General features: G+C 34.9%; 1 protein-coding gene across 7 annotated transcripts in view; it reads right to left on the bottom strand.

Moving 5' to 3' along the window:
• Nucleotides 1–4,509: 4,509 nt before the first annotated feature.
• The window catches only part of LOC117415675 (ataxin-7-like protein 1), a 31,246-nt gene continuing 15,276 nt past the window's right edge, over nt 4,510–20,479 (bottom strand). For 6 of the 7 annotated variants that reach the window (XM_034026308.3, XM_034026310.3, XM_059027225.1 and 3 more), the window contains 6 exons: nt 17,720–18,006; nt 13,363–13,445; nt 12,633–12,880; nt 11,960–12,152; nt 11,452–11,573; nt 4,510–10,748 (listed from right to left, as the gene is read on the bottom strand). In XM_034026308.3, the coding sequence (XP_033882199.3) occupies nt 9,863–10,748; nt 11,452–11,573; nt 11,960–12,152; nt 12,633–12,880; nt 13,363–13,445; nt 17,720–18,006 (1,819 nt within the window). In that variant the 3' untranslated portion in view covers nt 4,510–9,862. The remainder of the gene's footprint in view (nt 10,749–11,451; nt 11,574–11,959; nt 12,153–12,632; nt 12,881–13,362; nt 13,446–17,719; nt 18,007–20,479) is intronic. The other variant, XM_034026309.3, reaches the window with a different exon arrangement.

Genomic DNA, 20,479 nt, shown 5'->3' with positions numbered 1-20,479 from the left:
CAAATATTGATTTCTGAACTCTTCCTAAGTTAAAATATTAGTATTGTATTGTTTAAAAATGAATATGAACTTATTTTCTTTGCATTATTCGAGGTCTGACAACACTGCATCTTTTTTGTTATTTTGACCAGTTGTCATTTTCTGCAAATAAATGCTCTAAATGACAATATTTTTATTTGGAATTTGGGAGAAATGTTGTCAGTAGTTTATAGAATAAAACAAAAATGTTCATTTTACCCAAACACATACCTATAAATAGTAAAACCAGAGAAACTGATAATTTTGCAGTGGTCTCTTAATTTTTTCCAGAGCTGTATATATATATATATATATATATATATATATATATATATATATATATATATATATATATATATATATATATATATATATATATTTAAAAAAAACATCAATACATTGATTAGGAAAGCAAAGCATTATTTTACAAACTTCACACTAATGAGATTAACAGTGGTCAAAGACCTCTCCACTTATTGGTATACCTTTAACAACAAGTGGGTATACCAGCAAGCATTTCTCCTAAAACATACTGGATGATCTCTGTTTATCAAAGCTAGTGTTGCAGTGTTCAATATGCCCCATTTTCTTCTGAAAAAATAAATACATGACTGACAATTTTACAAGTCTAGAGAGAAACTGTGATAGTAAATCAAGGAACCTACCTAAGTTGCTTGTTTCCCTTTCACTGGAGAAAAATATTAAACTGGGCAATTGCGTCTTTAACTCAGTAAGAGCAGTTATCTTTAAAATAGAGCAATGTAGTGTGTATCATCATCTGCTTTGCTTTTTGTATTTCAACTTAAAATGTATGTTGTTTAAGTTGATCTTCACAAATTCTGATTTGCCATTTATGTTCTTAACAGAGATTTGCTCAACAAATAATCCCTAAAATCAATTTCTCAACAGGGGAGACAGTTTGAAGATGTTCTTGTAGAAAGGAAAAGTTAAATATTTTAAAAGTATAGCCCAAGTATTTTCAATGCTTTCTGTTTGAGAAGTTCAGTTTATTGAGGCACAAATGTTTTGTGTAGAGACAATACATTTTAAAAGTAATTCACCATGTGCATCTCCAACAGTATCCTCCAGCTCACATTACATTAAACCAATTATCATACCACCACAGCTGTTTCACATAACAACCCCAGGGTTATTTTTTCTTTGATTAGTGGATTGTTAAACAGGCATCTTGGTGTGGGCAAGTGCTGGCTTTATTTTAAGATTACAAATATGTTCAAATTTTTGAAAAAACATATTTCTTCTTTCTGCCACAAAAAATGGAATTATACAAAACCACTTAACACACATCTTAAGACCTTCGAAGATTCTAGCTGGAGTAATTTTGTATTGTATGTGCAACTGAGCTTTGATTAATATAAACAATTGCTCCTAGAGAGAAACTGCCCAATAACTTTTATATTCACTTTTTGATATATGCTTTGACCTGAGTTCTGGAACAACTTTTGAGTAGATTATGTTTAACCATAGATATATGCAACACAGGCTACACCAGTAAATTATCTGTAAATTTGTTAAAGCCAGCTCCATCTAGTGAATAGGTACAATGTATTGACAGTAATACAAAAGAAAACTTGATCAACTGTAGCTGTTTTCTAGATGGCACAAGCTCTTACAACTATGCAAACACTTTGTTGATGTAGACTGTGTTACTAATGTCTATGGTGAAAGATTATCTGACAGCTACAAATCAAGGGTGGCTCCTGAACTCAAAGCACCTTAATTATATGAACAAGTGCAATAAAAACAGTCTTTCAATAAGAACCACATCATTCAAGTTCACACTTCCTGATATACTTAAGGGTAGCTATAATAAACCATACTTATCAAGGCAATATACTCCAGGTGTAATTTATACCTTCTCTTGTGAAAGGACAACACAAAAGTAAAGTTTTAAAATTTTTATAAAAAAAAAAAATAGATTGGATAGACTACAGAGCCATTAAATTAACCTTCCAAGTTCTGTAACACTTATATTCCTTACAAAAAAGTGAAAATTGAAACCTGGAGTATTAACAGGTTTGATAAATAGGTCAGTTGTGTCATATTTCTGCAAAATGCATTACAAGAGGCAGAGAATATACCAAAATCTGCTGTTTTGTGACAGAGTTGCTATTTAAAAACACATCCGTCTGTTGGAACAAGTGTAGACAAAATGTGGCATTGTTGCTAGATGATGATTGACAACTCTCTTAGACCTCTTGAGACTGAGCTTGTCACCACTTTGTGAACTATACAATAAATTGTATAAAGTACACCCACGAGCAACAATGGATTGTTTTGACTGCTACTAGGACGATCATTTCCGTCACTAGACAACTTCATTTAATTTTAAGATGCAAGGTGTTGAGATCAATGACACCCTGCAAAAACAGTTCCCATCATCGAGTTGCAGCCATACTCCAGCAGTGCCCTCTGCTGATTTTACTCCTCAATAATCGGTAAATCTAAAATGAGTGTGTGCTTGTGGCAGTTTCATTAACACTATTTTTCATCTGTTAATACTAGTCATCCTCGACTAGTTATGTTGGCAATTCAAGATGATAATATTGAATCTGTAAATATTACTATTACAACGGTTTTGCCTGTGGGCAAAGTTGTGCCTGTAACAACAACCAACAGAATCTGTAATACTGCAATGCTGATCTACAGCAGAGTTATCTCAATCTTTTATTTTCCCATTTGATAAATCTATAACTTACCATATACCATTTTGTAATATGTAGTCAATAAAATATTAATAGATAATCTCCCCAACCTTATGAGAGATACATATACAGTATGTTCCAAGTGTTTTGGACAACAGGAGGACCAATTCATTTAGGGATTTAATGTTTTCTAAAACACAGTAATATTAAACATGCTAAGAAAACAAACAATTGTTGGAACAGTTAAATTATACCGTGTCCATAAATACCAATAATGATTAATTCCTTAAAACTGATATCCTGATTAGCTGCTGTTAGTTTTTGCTGAAGGACAGACATGCACTTTGGTCTGTAGCACATATTTATGTATGGCAGCTGTTTAATATCCCTGTCCCTCTTCTACCTCTCCTCTTTGTCATTTCCTCTACTTCCTACAACGAATGTGGGTTTTTTGTATTTCATTATACTTTTTTTTGTTTTAGTTTTTTTTGTGTTTTATGTGCTTGTTTGCTTTTGTATTGCGTTGTTTTTTTTAAATAAAGGAAAAAAATACAAATAAAGTTAGCAGTCATATTTGATATATTACTGTATGAACTGAATGTGATTATAGGTAAACTGACAGCCTTTTACATTTAGTCCTTTGCTGTACAAACAGTAAATGACTGATAAGATTATATACATGCTGCAAAAATATATTTTAAAACATCATCTTTATAAAAAAATTAATAAAAAATACATCATTGGAAATGAATTTGAAAACAAATAATGGTAATTAACATATGGCAACAAAACATGCTAAAACACTGTATTAAGTGGGTAATGCACAGTTCTTCTAAAAAGCACGTGTGGAATAAGTTAATAACCACAGTATTCCCACAAGCCCAATACAATGCATGCTGTTAACTGCAGAGGCCTCAGCAATCTATAACAAAAAGGGATTTCAATAACCTTGCAGCTATCAGGAAAACATCATCAAGCATGCCAGCTTCCTGCCAACATGACAACAGCCACAGGTAAAAATAAAACATCACACAAGGTTTCAACCATCTTCAGTTTATCCAATCATGAGGGGGTCCAGACATACTTTGTGAACAGAATACAACGTGTATGTACAAGGGATCAAATACTCCCAGGTTTTCAGGTAGCTTTGCTTTACACCGATAATGATATATTGAGCAGACCTGCAGTTTAGCTATTATTCATGAAAATGTATTCATAAGAAGACCAGTCCAAAAGGGTGACAGTCTTAAAAGATCTATGATGGTCATCAAGCAATGACAAATAGGAGGGAGATTCAAACTGATGTCTCTATTAAGGCGACGGTCACAAATCGATCTAGTGGCCAGGTAGTCATCCAAATTCTTTTGTACCTTTGTTATTTTATTTTTTATTTTTATTTTTACAAATAGCCAATAAAACAATAAAAATATGTGTGCAAGCTTTTTTTTTGTTTGTTTGTTTTTTTGTACAATGAGCAAAGCTTCATCTATCTGCGGTATTAAGACACCCCAGCCATATCTGCCTTGAGATATAAATGACAAGACCAATTATTTTCTTACAAACATATAAATTATTTTATTTACAAAGCAAGTTGCAAAACAAAACAAAAATACATCCCTTACCAGATAATCTTCTAATGTGAGTGTTAAACCAACTCAACAGCAGTTAAGCCATAGATGGTACTATTTACACCTACTTCAGACACAATCTGCTAACAATGACCACAAGAATGGAATGGATTCTATGATACTGAATTAAAAAATAGAAAAGATGCAGAAGATAAAATCCTTTTTTGTGTTACACAACGCAAGATCGAAAATATGTATTTAGTTTTTTGTTTTTTTTTTAACATGCTTTAAGGATTTCTAGAAAGGTTTTAAATCTGTAGTAGGAAAGCACAATATGGCAGGTGCAAATTTGTATTTGTACAACAGTTAACAACACTCCCCATGTCATACCAACAAACCATCAAATGCCATGGGTCAACAGCATGACTTAAAATAAGGTGGAAATAGAAAACAAAAACTTATTTATTTCCTTTTCACTAAGAATCAGCAGAATATGCTGTATAAACTATTCACTAAAAAGTTTGGTTAGCATTATATACAACTGTAACTTTAATACAAAATAAGGCGTAGTTATCCACACTCCCTTAATATGGTTGACAGGCGTTTGAATTTGTGCCTATGACTAGACTGGTTTATCAAACACTTGACCAGCCTCAGTTTTGGGGTAGTTGCCAAATCCTGCTGTAAGGTAAACGTGAAGAAAAAGGGCATCAATAGTGTAAATTAATGAAGCATCATTTGCACAACAGCTTGTGCAATTAAAGTTACATACCGTATTCCTTTGAATTTAAGATTCACATTTTGAACTATTTTTTGCTGCTCAAAAATAGCCTGCGTCTTAAATATGAGTACAGTAGTGATGCGTGTATCAAAAAAACGCTAAGCAAAAAGATGTGACTAACTGCCGAGAAAAGACTAACCAAAATGTTACTGCCCGATCTCAAATCATCCATGACATACAGACAGCCATTTTCAAAGAAGCATCATTAGCTTTGACAAGCTTTTACAATGTCAGCGTTCCTACACAGGTATGAGAAATCACGACTGGAAATGAGAAGCAGCACATAACTGTAATGTTCTGTGTGATAGCAGATGGCCGCAAACTATGCGTCATTGAGGTTGCATCTTTGTAAAAGCATATTTATTTGATGTTTTATTTTTTCCTCAAATTGAGGGTGGGGAATTTGGGCTGTGTCAAATTCGAAGACATCTTAAATTCAAAGGAATACGGTAGTTTAAACCTCATTAAACCATTATATACTGTAGTGTAGTAGATAGGAATGGTCATATTCAATACAGTCTTCATTAGGATCTCAAGCTGAAATACAAACACATCACATACCAAATGCTGAAATCACGTTTTTGTTTGTTTTAACTTGGGTTGTCTTTTAAATACTTATGGCCTGAGACACTATCCAAAAAGGGTTATGTTTCCAAAGAAGAAAGTTGCATACAGTTACGAAAGTGTTTATCACTTTTACCTGGACAAGAAAAATCTCAGTTGGAAGTTCGTAAGACACACACAGCTAAAATGTCAACTCGCATTATTACTTTTTCTTCTTTTTTTTTTTTTTTTTTTTATAAAACACACAAGTAATCAATGTTTAAAAATGGCAAAACATTCCTGGTACATAAATAAGCACTAAGAAAAAGGCAATAGACTATTTAAAAACTTGCAGATAAAAGACATTCAAATACTTAGTCAGAATTTCAAAAGGCCAGATAAAACATAACAGCACACTCAGTCTGAAAACCTACTGCAGGAATGGAGTGCCAGTAAAAGGCCAGCACATGACGGGATTACAGCTCAGAGCAGTTTAGAAACAAGCACTTTGATGATGGCATTTCAATGAAAAACAACTTTTAAACTTTCAGAATTGGGCAATGAGGTTCTATTTTGGCTTGGTATACTAATTGGTTTGTACTGTATGTATCACATTGCATATATATTTAATACAATTATGAACCACAAAGCATTATTATCCAGGCTCCATCTACAAGGTTAACCATTTACACACAGGATGTTAAGTGCATCTTAACAGCTTCAATTAACTACATTAGAACCTGCTTGGAGTAAAAACCATTTTAACATGTAATCCTCAATTTCTGATAGCAACAGTTCTGTCTTATATCAGTAATAACATTTTAAATATTTTTTTTTCCTCAAAAATAGAATTCTTGATATCAAAAATAGTACATTTTATTTTGATACAAAAATAGAATTCTTAATATCAAAAACAGAATTCTTGAGATCAACCATTTGAATATTTGATATAAAAAGTCTGTACTTCACTTGATTTAGCTTCATTGTGGGTGATTTGAAAGAGCTAGGCAGACCTTTAGTACATCATGGCTGATAGGGAGATACATCTTGACAACAGTGCCTGGGGTATTAAGGCGCAGGTGTTTTCAAAGCTGAAAATTTGCTACGGTTACCGCTGTCCTGCAGATTGTAGTTCTAGGGCTCATCCGACAGAAGTGCATTTCCTATAGATTGCTCGCACTAGCATGTGGTACATAGTACAAAAATTAGTATGCATTTTTTATATCAAAAATTCGAACTGTTGACATCAAAAACTAAAAATTTTGATATCAAGAATTATATTTTGGATATCAAGAATGTGACAATTAATCTAAAAAATGGAATTGTTGCTATCATAAATTGATGAATAAATATTGACAGCTTGCATACGTGCACTAGTTTGAACTAAAGTAGCCATGAATTCACTTTTTGTTGTGAAAATATTTTAGTTTTTAGGAATATTGTTACAAAATGATTTAATAACTTAACTGGTTCTAGCTTCTAGCAAACAAATTTAGATTATGTTTATATTTCCTTTCTGTATTTACTGGGGAAAATATCCCTGACCTCCTGTAGTTTTTTTTTTTTTTTTTTTTTTACAAAATCAGAAATAAATATACAATTAAAACTGTGCAAAAATAAGAAAGATATGTACACTTTTTTCAGCCTGCACAATACAAATAATAATAATAATAATAAAAATAATAATAATAATACTCTCATTTTCATCTCAAATTAATTGTCAGTTACCACATTAATAAAGTACAATATAAATTACTACAAGATAACAATATACAATTTTACATAAAGGGATAATCTAATTTTTGAAACGTTAGTTTAGATTTTTCTCTGAACTGTAAACATTTTAATTCCAGCCTTTAAAATAAGCAGTCAAACTGTCTTTCCTTTACTGCCTGTTTCTTTTGAGATGTAAAGAAACCTGCAGATAAGTGCACTTTTAACATTGTACAAATGAAGATAAGCTCCTTTGCACAGGTGCTGTTGCCTATCCAATCCTCACTGTTTAATATCACAAATATTAATGTTAATGATAGGCCTATATAAAATAACAATACTATAGGCATTCAAACAATATTATTAAAAGTATGCTGCAAGATCCTTCTTCTAAATCCTCACCAGTTTTTGAAACAGAAGCTACCAAAACTAAAATTAAACTTCAGAAAAAAAAGTATGCAACTACATCAGTAAAGATGTAAACTTGCTAAATTTTATTTTGAAAGTAACTGTCACTGAAAATTGATTTTGCAGCTTTGAAGTGTTATCTATAAATATGTCAAGCACTAAAACAGGGAACACATTCCAGCATCAAGAGTTTGGACACTTCAAAATGTAGTACTGTAAACAAAATACTGATTACATTGTCTAGTAACAGACTAGAGAGACCATTTTAAAACTAAACCAGCAAGTAGCTGCAGTAATAAAATGTGTAACAAAGACCTCTGACCGGTGAACATAAGAGGCTGGTTTGAAGTGTTTTCCTTGCAGAAGTACTAGTCATGTGTGATTCAGCATTCACATCTCCAAGATGAACCACAACCAGCCCAGACATGTTGTTTCTTGTCAGCAATTACTTCTGACCATTTGTAGTAACATCTTCAGTGATGTACCTTTTTCTGAAAATAAATAAATAAAATGCACTACAAATTACATTTTGGGCAAAGCAAATTGTTGTTTCTACTGTGTTTGTGGACATATCTATTAATATTAATATTATTATTATTTATTTCTTAGCAGACGCCCTTATCCAGGGCGACTTAAAATTGTTACAAGATATCACATTATTTTTACATACAATTACCCATTTATACAGTTGGGTTATTACTGGAGCAATCTTGGTAAAGTACCTTGCTCAAGGGTACAGCAGCAGTGTCCCCCACCGGGGACTGAACCCACGACCCTTCGGTCCAGAGTCCAGAGCCCTAACCACTACACCACACTGCTGCCCGCTACTCCACACTGCTGCTCCACAATATGCAAATACTACCAGATAAAACTAATGGCTCTACAAAAAAAATGGAAAATGTGGTTAAAATGTCAATGTATCAAACTTTCAGGCTACTGTGATGAATCCTGCTGGTACCAGTAGGTCACTAATTTCCTATCTTTTCAATCTCTGGCCCACTTTTGCTGTAATTATTCAGTAAGTTGTGACAAGCAATCGCTCATGAGGAGCATGGTAGTGACCTGAAATCACTTTGTGCCTATATGTTTTGACACCCTCTATTAATTTCAATATAACTACTATGAATAGGATGCACATGTTGTTTTTGATAAAATGCTTTAATGCTGGGGTGGAAAACATTCAGTTTCTTGGTCCAAAGCCTAGGCTACACGCAGTTTTGAACAAGAGGAGCAGTTGAAAATCATCTACTGAAAAAAAAACAAAATGCTTGTATGTGTGTAGAAGGTGTGATGAATACAAGTCAATTCTCTCCCTCAAACTTTAATAAAGTTAAAATGTACGGGTGTGATTACTTATGCCCTAGAAGTTTGTTCCTGAAACCTAAAATCTAATAAGTAAGTGTATTACTGATTTTAATGAATATTTGATCTACTAAATATGTAAAACAAAGTTTTTCATTAATTTGATATTAATGTTAAAATGTTTAGTCCCTGTGTTTTTAAAAGCCATTTTCCTACACTAATGGCATCAGTAACTTTAACTACCCCATTTATTATTGTGTAGTCGAACATTTTCTTCACTTTGAAATGTGTCTCACAAGATACACCTTTATAGAGAACCCCCACCCCGTGCTTTCACTCAACCAGATCATCTTCTATACCTCTCAGCTACCTAGTAATAAAGTGAGATACTTAAGGCAGATCTAGCCTACAATTGCTTATGCAGTGTGCAGTAATAATGACAGGATTAGGTAATGCTGTTCATAAAATTGCACATACTGAAGAGTGTCAAAGGTGGTCCTTTTGATTAAATAGAAGACTATTTTGGATTGGATTTCTGGATTTTATTCAGGGCATCTGTTCTTCCACAGTATAGTTCCTCAACTGGGTTTGATAGTCCATTAAAATGGATCTTGTTAAACACAATGTTTTGTGACAAAGTGTAAATTGTTTTTCTGGTTTCTGTGCTCTTTGTATACTGTAACTACTTGAATTTGAGAGGCTGTGTGTAATTTGATAAGTGTTTCTGTAGGCTTTTTTTGTTCCCTGAAATCAATTGATGTATTTTGAAAAGGTTGCAAAATTGCTTGTTTAAATACTGATCTGGATGAGTGGTATTGTGCAGAAGTTCCTTGTAAAACATCACTGGCACACAACAGAAATGATCAGATAAGATATTTCCTTACCTGCCAAGGGACAGAACTGTTCGGAGATTCAGGCACTACAGACAAAAGGACTGCAGTCCTCTTTCTGTGAACACTGTTCATACCAGGCAATTTGGTAATTTTAATAGATTTGCTGGAGTTCTTTCGCTTTTTTCCTTCTGATTTGTTGAAGGAAAGGGGGACTGAAGACAGTGCATTGTGTGTTGACAGAGTGTGGTCCCTAGAGTGGTGCATCAGAGAAGATACAGATAGATTAGGGTCAATACTGCTTACAACCATGCTCATGTGTTTGATAGAGTCTGCTGAGCTGCCAGACAAAGAAGTTCGTCCTGAGGGCTCAGATTTGGCACGAAGTGGGTTTGTCCCATTGTGGCTATTGTGCACTGAAATACTATTGTAGCAAGAGATCTGATAGTTCAGTGCAGAAACACACTTCCTCTTGTGTGACCCAGTGACAGAAGTTGTTAGCAAAGGTGAAGGAGTGGAAGAATTTGCAGATTTCTTCTTCTTGTTACCCAAGGAATAGCTGATCTTCAAGGATTTGCTGCTTTTAGTTCTAGATTGTTTGAAGTGTGATGGGGCAGGTACAACAGCAGGTACTGGGGACATGAGCGAAGGCGCCTTGAATGGAGGGCCCATGATGCTGAAAGCTGCACCCCGATGGGGAAAGGCTGTGGTGTATGACATGATAGGATTTCTGTCTGATGTGTTTACAACGGCTGCTGGTGACAATACAGGGGAGTTCATGACATAAGAGGGCGTGGTGCTCGAACAGACAGCTGAGGAAGAAAGATTGACCGCACTGGCACTGTTGAAGGACTGTAGAACCGGAAAGGATGCAGTGGTATGTGCTGGCATGGGGCTGTCAGCTGCAGGTGGAATCTTCCTACAATATACAAAGTATTGCAACAGAGTCAAGTGAGTTAACCCAAGTAAGTCCAAATTGCTGACTTCATATAAGGTTTTTACATTAAGAAAGTCTGTATTATCTGTTGTATTTTACACACTTCCCAGAAAGTATTCTTATTGGTAGCCCAATGGTAAAAGCCTCCTGTCCATTTCAGTGGGGATATTTGAAATTGGTGATAGGAAGGTTACATCAGCCACACAAGCCTGATCTGGGGTTTGTAAGTTTGTCTCCCAGCTCATACCAGTAGGTCACACTGCCTCATTAAAATACACGAAACAGATTATATCAATTTGGCAAGATTGTTGTTTCTATACATTTAATGCTGACCCTGTGGTAGCCTATATACAGATACTGCGATTTTCACAAAATTCAAGTTAATCAAGTTCATTATTATTATTTTTTTTTAAATTCAAGCCCAACAACAACACTTGCAAATAAATCATTGCATTCAAGTCACCTGGAAAGCACTACCAGCATCAGTGTTGCCAAGTCTCACGAGAAAGAAAAAAAAAAAACACAGCACTGCCTTTCAAACATTTCAGAGGGGGGTGTTTATACAAATTCCATTTCAGAGTGGGGGTGTTTATACAAATTCCAACCCGTGACTCTCAAAACAAGCCCAACTCCGCTTATTATTAGCAGACTTGGCAACTGTGACCAGCATGCTTAGTATACATACTTCCACATTTGTGAATTCAGATGTTTTTCTACCATAGAATTAAGTGCAAAGCGGAACTGGTCCCATCGTCTGTCAAATACATAGTAGCCCCTTCCCATCGCGCGGGTCCCAAAAGTGCAAAACTGAAAGAGAAAGAGACACACATCATTGTTAAACAAGTGTTAGAAACTGAACACTGAAAAAAAAAAGTAATTGCTTTAAGATTGCTACAAGTTTATAATGCAATAAAAAAATGATTACATGATATTAGAGAAACAATTTCAGTGTACTATGCTTCAGTAATTATTAAATCACTCATCACAAAAATAACAAGATCTTAAAGGTCTCCCAGAATGGGGATTTAAATTCTAATAATTTAACAGAGCCATCTTAAATCACCTTCAACTTCTGATACCCTTACATATCCAGGGTAACCATTACTTTCACAATGTGGAAACAACATGATGTACGAGTCATGTCATGAGCATGCATGCGTGTGCAAAACCAAATCATAACTAAAAATACGTACTCCCAGGGGCCTGGGGTGGTGCCTGGAGTAGTGACAGTCTAGTCTGTCTGACTCTTCAGCACCGTCTAGTTCTCCCTCATCACTTGAAAGCCTGCTTCCCACATCTCCTCTGACAGCTGATACAATGTGACCATGGACCAACCCACCACACGCTGAAGAACTGAGGCCATTTACACTCTTGACGGAGGATGGCCTAATGAAAATATAAAAAGGGAATTAATCTGTAATATTTGTGTATCAGTAATACAATGTGTGGCATCCATTATTATTATTAATGACAGGCAATGACATGTTCTGCATACTATATTTCTCTTTACCTCAAAGAAATAAATAGTATTAATCAAAAAAGCTGATCTCTTACTATTAAGTAAGCTACTGCTATATTGTAATTTAACTATTATCCTATTTTTTTTGTTTGTATTAAAAAGTGTTATCTTTAAACACGCTCCTGTCATAACTATAGAAGCCAAGCAAAGGCAAATATCACTTTTCCTTTATCAAAAAGCACCACCTTGTGGTATCTTTGTATACTGCAGATATCCTAAGAAAAGGCCATTCCATAACAACCTCATCTGAATACCATCATCTAGATTGAATGTTTAAAAAGAAACTTCACAGCGAACTAGTTTATTTGGAAATGCTACTTTTACAAGCACTCTGAAGTTGGGCTTACCTAGAAAGATATGAATTGGAGGGTCTGGACTTTGTTGATGATCTTACTTTGTTCTCAAGACCAGAGTTCCCTATTGATCCTGCAACATGCTCTTGTGATTGTGCAGATTGGCTGGTTTCCCTGCCACCCTGAGGTTCTATGTCTTTTACAGCCTCTTTCTCTCTTGTCCGCGCTTTGTGTTCTGCCAGGAGTATGTCAAACCGTTTCTTTCGTCCCTGGACTGCTCGTCGGTGATTGAGTGAGTGAGTCTGTGAAGCAATTGTTTTTTAACGTAAATTTATAAAATCGGTGATGCAGACCCATGTAGAGAAAGCAAAAATCAGTCATACACATCAGTAATACCCACACTTTTTGACAAATTAAATTTGCAGCTCTGGAGAAGTTCAAAAGTGCACTTTCAAAATGATTATATGTTATGCTGTATTTATCTCTGTTTGGGCACTGCTTAAATTTACCCGTCAAAGTGAGTTAGTAACATCATAATTAAATCATAAATTCTGGAGAAAAAAAACCCCATGGGAAACGAGTTGATTAGATTAATGCTGAGTCAAAAACCTTTCATCACAATTTTCTAGAAAGATATTTAGAAGTGCGAGATATAAAACGTAGACAGACTATAAATTAGTTGTGCTAAATACCAAGTTTCTTCACAATTGAATAGACACTTCAGATAGATGTAAAACAGACAGATTGGTTATGATAAGAGTGAGAATGAAATTTCCTGATTTACCTTGCAAGTAAGGGACCTTGTACATGGTTTCTTGGTTTCAGGATTCAATACTCCACAGTACTTGTTGGGATCAAATTCTCTTTCTGTATTAAATAAATACAGAATATTTATCAATAATTAAAAACAAACATATATCATTTAAACTACTAAAACAGTATTCCCTAAAGGAAAATATCCACATTTTATAATCATGTTTTTGTATACATCTAAAATAACAAGAATCTTTCTAAGTAACAACTATAAAAAACAACACTTTCTTAGTGTTAATCCATAAAATCAGGATTACTGTGGAATGACAGAAAAATGCACACCTGTACTAACCCTGAAGCGTCCCTTCCAGGGAGCATTCAAAATAGAAATAAAGATGCCCAGTGCTGTACCATGAGAACTGCCCAAAGGTATTGCGAGAATCAAGAATAACTTTATGGCTTTATTTCAATTACTCAGTATAGCAAATCGACCATTTAGAATAAGACCTAACAAATAGCCTTTAGAGAGGAATATCAATGATTTAAAGTAAAAAGGTAACAAAATCAGACAGATATTCTTATTAAATGCATCATGTGTTGAACAAAAACACTGATGTTGACACGAGTCTTTCTGTGTAAGAGATTTTCACTTATGTTACAGAACCCCCTGCAGTATTTACAAGAAACACAGGTTATATATATATATATATATATACACACACACACACACACATCACATGTACTGTAATGGAAGTTTAACAGACTACAACTGTGTACCAACTATAAAGATCCTATGTCAAAGCATGTGCCATGTGTCCAGTTTAAAGCAATGTAGCAGTGAAAGACTTAATTTTTACTGGACAACAGTGGTAATGTAAGAAAATCAAGCTGCATACCAAATATTAAGACAGTAGCTCAATGTGTACTGCACATTTAGTGTGAAGGGCTTATATGAAATTACACCAGTTTGAAGTCACTACCTCAGATGGTTTATGAAATACCTGTGGCGGTGGCAGCTTTCAAATAAACTGCCAGGAATGGGTGAAATGTTCTTGTACGACACCTACGATTGAACGAATCACAGAATGCATATGTGCAGCAAGTATGAAGTTAATATGTCAAAGCGTTTTTTATCATCTAGTAACCAAAAAGTCACATGCACCCCCATCGTAGGTTACAGGTCAAAGTGAAGTTGCCAGCTTAAACGGTTTATGAGATATGAGCAGTAGCAGGTGTGACGGCAGGTTAACAAACTCGCACAAGGGATACTTAAAATGTGAACCTTGAAGTTGGGCAATGAGCCTAATCTACACCACTGAAATTAGTTTAGTTGAAAACTAAAGGTGGTCAGGTGAAGACTATTTGTTGATAAGACATGCAATCACTGATCTAGAATTAAAAAAAAAACAACTTCATCATTTAGATGCAATATTAAAGCTTAAATATTTGTGCTACAGCATTCCCCTTACTTTAGTAACAGTCTGCATCCCGTAGAAATTGGTAACAAGACTGCACCCTCAAATAAAACATGCACAAGACCGTTTTCTTCTTTAGCCTACTACTTTTTTACTTTATTAAATATTTAATAAAGCAATACGTATTATTTCTTTAATACATTAAAACAATGAACTCTTTTCTACTCAAGGAGAGCTTTGCGTGAAGCAGGGTCTCTTTCAGTGATGGTAAAGCTTTTTAGATATATATTTTTTTATTTCTTATCTTTGTAGTAAGCTATGACTACAGTACATTTTTATTTTTAAGTCCACGGACATACTTGCATGTCTTCTGTGACGTCACCTACTTCTGTTCAACTGATTCATTTTTTTTTAAAAAGGCACAGTGCTCCATTACATTGAACTTCAACCAACCTCAAGGCTAGCAAATGTAAACCAACTAGAATACTAATAAAGAAAGTATTTATGTTTTAACCACTTTAAAAGATATGAACGTTTAGTTTTTAACATTTGGTACTTCAACTTGTAGGCCTACACAGAAACATTAAATGAAGCCCAAATTCTCGGCATGTAAGAACAAGCCCACCGTTACGGTACAAGGGAGCACAAATTTTATTTTGGCTATATAGTGTCAGCATGCCAAGCGGTCCCCTTGAAACGTGTAAATCCGTGTAGATAACAAAATTACGTAATACCTATAATGGTAGCCTGTCACCTCCGAAGCATCAAGATGACGTTTTTAAATTTGCTTTGGGTTGTCGACAGAAGAAATAATAATAATAATAATAATAATAATAATAATAATAATAATAATAATAATAATAATAATAATAATAATAATAATATACAACTGCCCGACTCTGTCCGTTTAAAAAAAAATCAAAATCTGCAATTAACTTTTTTTTTTTTTTTTCATGGCACTGGATAGCATTTCATTCGACTTCTTATTGTATAATATGTACCAGTACTGATCCTGGCGACAGTGTTATGTTAGTTTTTGGATGTTCTATTCACCCCAAGTTTTTTTTATTTATTTTTTTTAAATCAGCATTTTAATTCAATAATAGCACAGAGTTTCTTTGTTAAGCGACATTTTTTATTTATTTTTTTTAATCTTTGTTCTTGTGGAGTTATAGCCTAATATGCAGCCTTGTGCACAATAGGGCTCTGGGCAGCACCGTGCCAGTCGGGTATGAGGATGCTGGCATTACATGGTGCTGATACAAGCCAGGGCACAGTATGGATTTTTACAAAAATCATGAAAACAATGTCGCACGCTTTCAAAACAGTGACAGAACAGTGCAGCACGATGCTGCAGACGTCGTGGAAACGAGGTAATAGCCAAGCAAGTGTGTGTGTTTTTTTTCTTTCAAACTCACGTCCCTATTTTTCAATATTTTACATAATAAAAATAAAATCAGATTATTATTATTATTATTATTATTATTATTATTAAACATATGTTCATTATTATTACTACTAGTAGTACTTGTATGTAATAGCATTAATTCACTGATATTCAAAACGAAACAGTAGTACAACACAGATTTTTTTTTTTTTTTTTTTCAGCCCTGGCTGTCTTTGGTTACCTTTTCGCATGTTACCGCCTTGTTTCCGCCCCTTCAAAATGTCACAAATACCGACGGGGGATTGGTCAACAGCACAGGCTCACAAAAATATATAACAAAAACAAAAATTCATACTCCTTGTTAGTAACAAATTTAGAGATAAATGTACCTTAGCATACTGCAAATTATCTAGCCAAGTCAACCTACTGTAGGGAAAACAGAAACTACACTAAGCCACTTAGAAATAAAATGTATAGCATGCTCTGGATAACAGACTGGTAGCAGATGTATAATATATTTCCACCAATCACACAAAAACATAAAAGTTTGATTTACTAGATTATGTGTTTCATGTTTTTAAACTCATATCCTGAAGAAATTAAAATGGTGACACGCGAAACAATATTTATCAATGCTGAAAAATATATTTTACAATTACAATCTATTTTCATGCTCTGCATCAAAAAAATATATATAAATAAAAAAAAAAAAAAAAAAAAAGCATAATGGGATCAGTTTATCACAAAGCCCTCAACCGTGTCAATACTTTTTTTTATAGTACCTGTTGAAGAGAACTTCTAGTGTAATGTTTTAATGCTGGAATAATATTTAGTCAAATCAAGTGGCGGTACCACTAAATGAACTATAACTTGAATAAGACTATACCTTAAAATGGTATTTACACAAATAAAGTAGATCTTCCATAATGATTACTAGCAAAATCAGAATGACCACTCAATCCAAGCTGCTTTAACACATACATCATACCATTTTGTTTTCATAAAATGCATTAATATGGTAGCAAGGGCATACTCAGACTAGGACTCATTACATTGATCTCCACACTGAATGAACTAATCCTACCTCGAGGTAGTTTTGCTAACAAATTTACTGAGGGAATTAAAAAAAAAAAAAAAACCACACAACATACACATATACTGCAATAGTGTGTGTGGATGCAATTAGGGTGCAGTAGAAGTACTGCAAAGTATCTGCATGGCTGACAGTTGTGAGGGAGGGCATCAATGCTGTATTAAAAACAACGGGACACAAAATCAGTCCAGTTCATAAAAGGGCAAGTTAAAAAAAAAAAATGCAAATGACAGCAACATAGGGGTTTCTTCGATTAAACTAATACTCCACTGTGATAAGCCACAGCTGGAACATTTACAATATCAGGAAACCCACCAGCATTGATGCAAGCCATGCCGTGATACCCTAGTGCTGTAGTGCTTTACAAACTCCACTATGGCAATCCAGGTGGAGTATAAAAAACAAATCTTTACTATAAATTAAAATAGTGAGCTACTGGTACATAAAAGAGTGCAAGCAAGCCAAAAGATGCCACACAGAGTTGCATGCTCACCAGAAAGTCTTTTGTTAGGCTTATAACTGCTTTTGGTGCCATTTTGGTGTTTCTTGTCTAACAATGAAGGGGTTATGATTCCTTTGCCGTTCAGAATCTTCTCTGGTGATGGTGGGACAGGCTTTGATGCTGTTGATGTCAAAGCAGGTTTAACCAAAGCTGAAGAACATGTGGTGGATGAGGAGGCAGAGGAAGTGGAGGTGGAATTCATTTTTATATTGGCACCATCTGCCTTCACCAGGTTAGGAATCTTCTCAAGGCTGACTACTGGGACAGGGACAGGGACACTGGGAAAAAAAAAGTCCTAATTGTTAGACCTCTCTGCTCCACACTCCCTAGGAATGACTGCATTTCTACTCCGGAATATTTTGATCACTTACTTAAAATAATAATACATGAGAAGAAAAGTAGTGAAAGAGTTGGTATTTAGATTAATGTTTGTGATTCTTTTTTACTTATATACTTTTTACTTATTTTTCACTTACTATTTAAATATATACAATGCTTTTTTTTTTCCTTTGTATGGATACATGGTGCCTACAAAGCCCAGACTTATGTTGCCTTGTTAAAATTGTAGTTCTGATTTTATTCAGACAATGAACGATAAAATAATTAAGCCTTTACATAGGCCTAAGTCCTTTAACAACTTTTGATGCATGATTTCAGTGAAATCCCGGAAATGGAAAAAGGAATAATGCAGTAAACTCTCTTTGTGACCAGCTCTACCTTAAAACACTGTCAGGCACTTTGAATTTTGAAGACACCCTTAGCTATTGGAAACAAATCTTTTGAACAAGGTCAGTTTTGGTGGTTGTAACTGAGTGATTCCATAACCAGGGGTAAATATGTATTTTTTAATTTCAGTAAATATAATATGGAAAAATAGCCTCAATACAGTGCCTTGCATAAGTATTCACCCCCCTTGGACTTTTCCACATTTTGTAGTGTTACAACCTGGAATTAAAATGGATTTAATTAGGATTTTTTATCACTGATCTACACAAAATAGTCCATAATGTCGAAGTGGGGAAAAAAAAAAAAATCTACATATTTTTCAAAATTATTTACAAATAAAAAACTGAAAAGTCTTGATTGCATAAGTATTCACCCCCTTTGCTGTGACACCCCTAAAAAAAGCTCTGGTGCAACCAATTGCCTTCAGAAGTCACATAATTAGTTGAATGGAGTCCACCTCTGTGCAATTAAAGTGTCACATGATCTCAGATTAAATACACCTGTTTCTGGAAGGCCCCAGAGTTTGTTAGAGAGCATATCTAAACAAACAGCATCATGAAGACCAAGGAGCTATCAAAACAAGTCCGGGATAAAGTTCTGGAGAAGCACCAATCAGGGTTGGGTTATAAAAAAATATCCCAAACTTTGAACATCCCCCGGAGCACCATTAAATCCATTATTAAAAAATGGAAAGAATATGTCACAACCGCGACTCTGCCTAGAGAAGGCCGTCCACCAAAACTCAGTGACCATGTAAGGAGGGCATTAGTCAGAGAAGCAAGCAAGAGGCCAATGGTAACTCTGAAGGAGCTGGAGAGATCCACAGCTGAGATGGGAGAAACCGTCCATGGGACAACTATAACCCGGACGCTCCACAAAGCTGGGCTTTATGGAAGAGTGGCGAGAAGAAAGTCATTGCTGAAAAAAACCCATATCAAATCCAGTTTGGATTTTGCCAAAAGGCATGTGGGAGACACAGCAAACATGTGGAAAAAGGTTCTCTGGTCTGATGAGACCAAAATTGAACTTTTTGGCCTTAGCGCAAAACGCTATGTGTGGCGCAAAACCAACACTGCTCATCACCCTGAGAACACCATCCCCACGGTGAAGCATGGTGGTGGCAGCATCATGTTATGGGGATGCAAGATGGATGGAGCCAAATACAGGGAAATTCTAGAGGAAAACCTGTTTCAGTCTGCATGAGACCTGGGACTGGGGCGGAGGTTCACCTTCCAGCAGGACAATGACCCTAAACACACAGGCAAAGCTACACTGGAGTGGTTTAAAAACAAGAACCTGAATGTCTTAGAATGGCCCAGTCAAAGTCCAGACCTCAATCTGACTGAGAATCTGTGGCAAGACTTGAAAATTGCTGTTCACCAACGGTCCCAATCCAACCTGGCAGAGCTTGAGCAATTTTGCCAAGAAGAATGGGCAAAAATTGCAGGATCCAGATGTGCAAAGCTGGTAGAGACTTACCCAAAAAGACTCACAGCTGCAATTGCTGCCAAAGGTGCTTCTACCAAATATTGACTCAGGGGGGTGAATACTTATGCAACCAACAAATGTCTTTTTTTTTTGTTTAATTAAATTGTGTCACAATAAAAAATATTTTGCACCTTCAAAGTGTTAAGTATGTTGTGTAAATCAAATGGTAAAAATCCCAATTAAATCCATTTTAATTCCAGGTTGTAACACTACAAAATGTGGAAAAGTCCAAGGGGAGTGAATACTTATGCAAGGCACTGTACCTAGTAGGGGTGGGTTAGAGTACTCAAAATAATTATAATTACTCGAGCACTCGAATATATATATATATATATATATATATATATATATATATATATATATATATATATATATATATATATATATATATATTTCATGAATGTAAGTTCAATATATTGTAGCGACCCAGTCAGTTCAGGTCGGCAAGACTTTTGTTTTGTCTCGTTTTCGGCTGCGACACGATGCGTCCTTCGTACAGCAAATAGCTGCACAGCTTTTATACCTGTCTGCACCTGA

This window comes from Acipenser ruthenus, chromosome 7 (assembly GCF_902713425.1).
Source record: "Acipenser ruthenus chromosome 7, fAciRut3.2 maternal haplotype, whole genome shotgun sequence".
Lineage (NCBI taxonomy): Eukaryota > Metazoa > Chordata > Actinopteri > Acipenseriformes > Acipenseridae > Acipenser > Acipenser ruthenus.
Note: the sequence above shows the minus strand (reverse complement) of the source record. Positions and strands in the feature narration are given on the sequence as shown.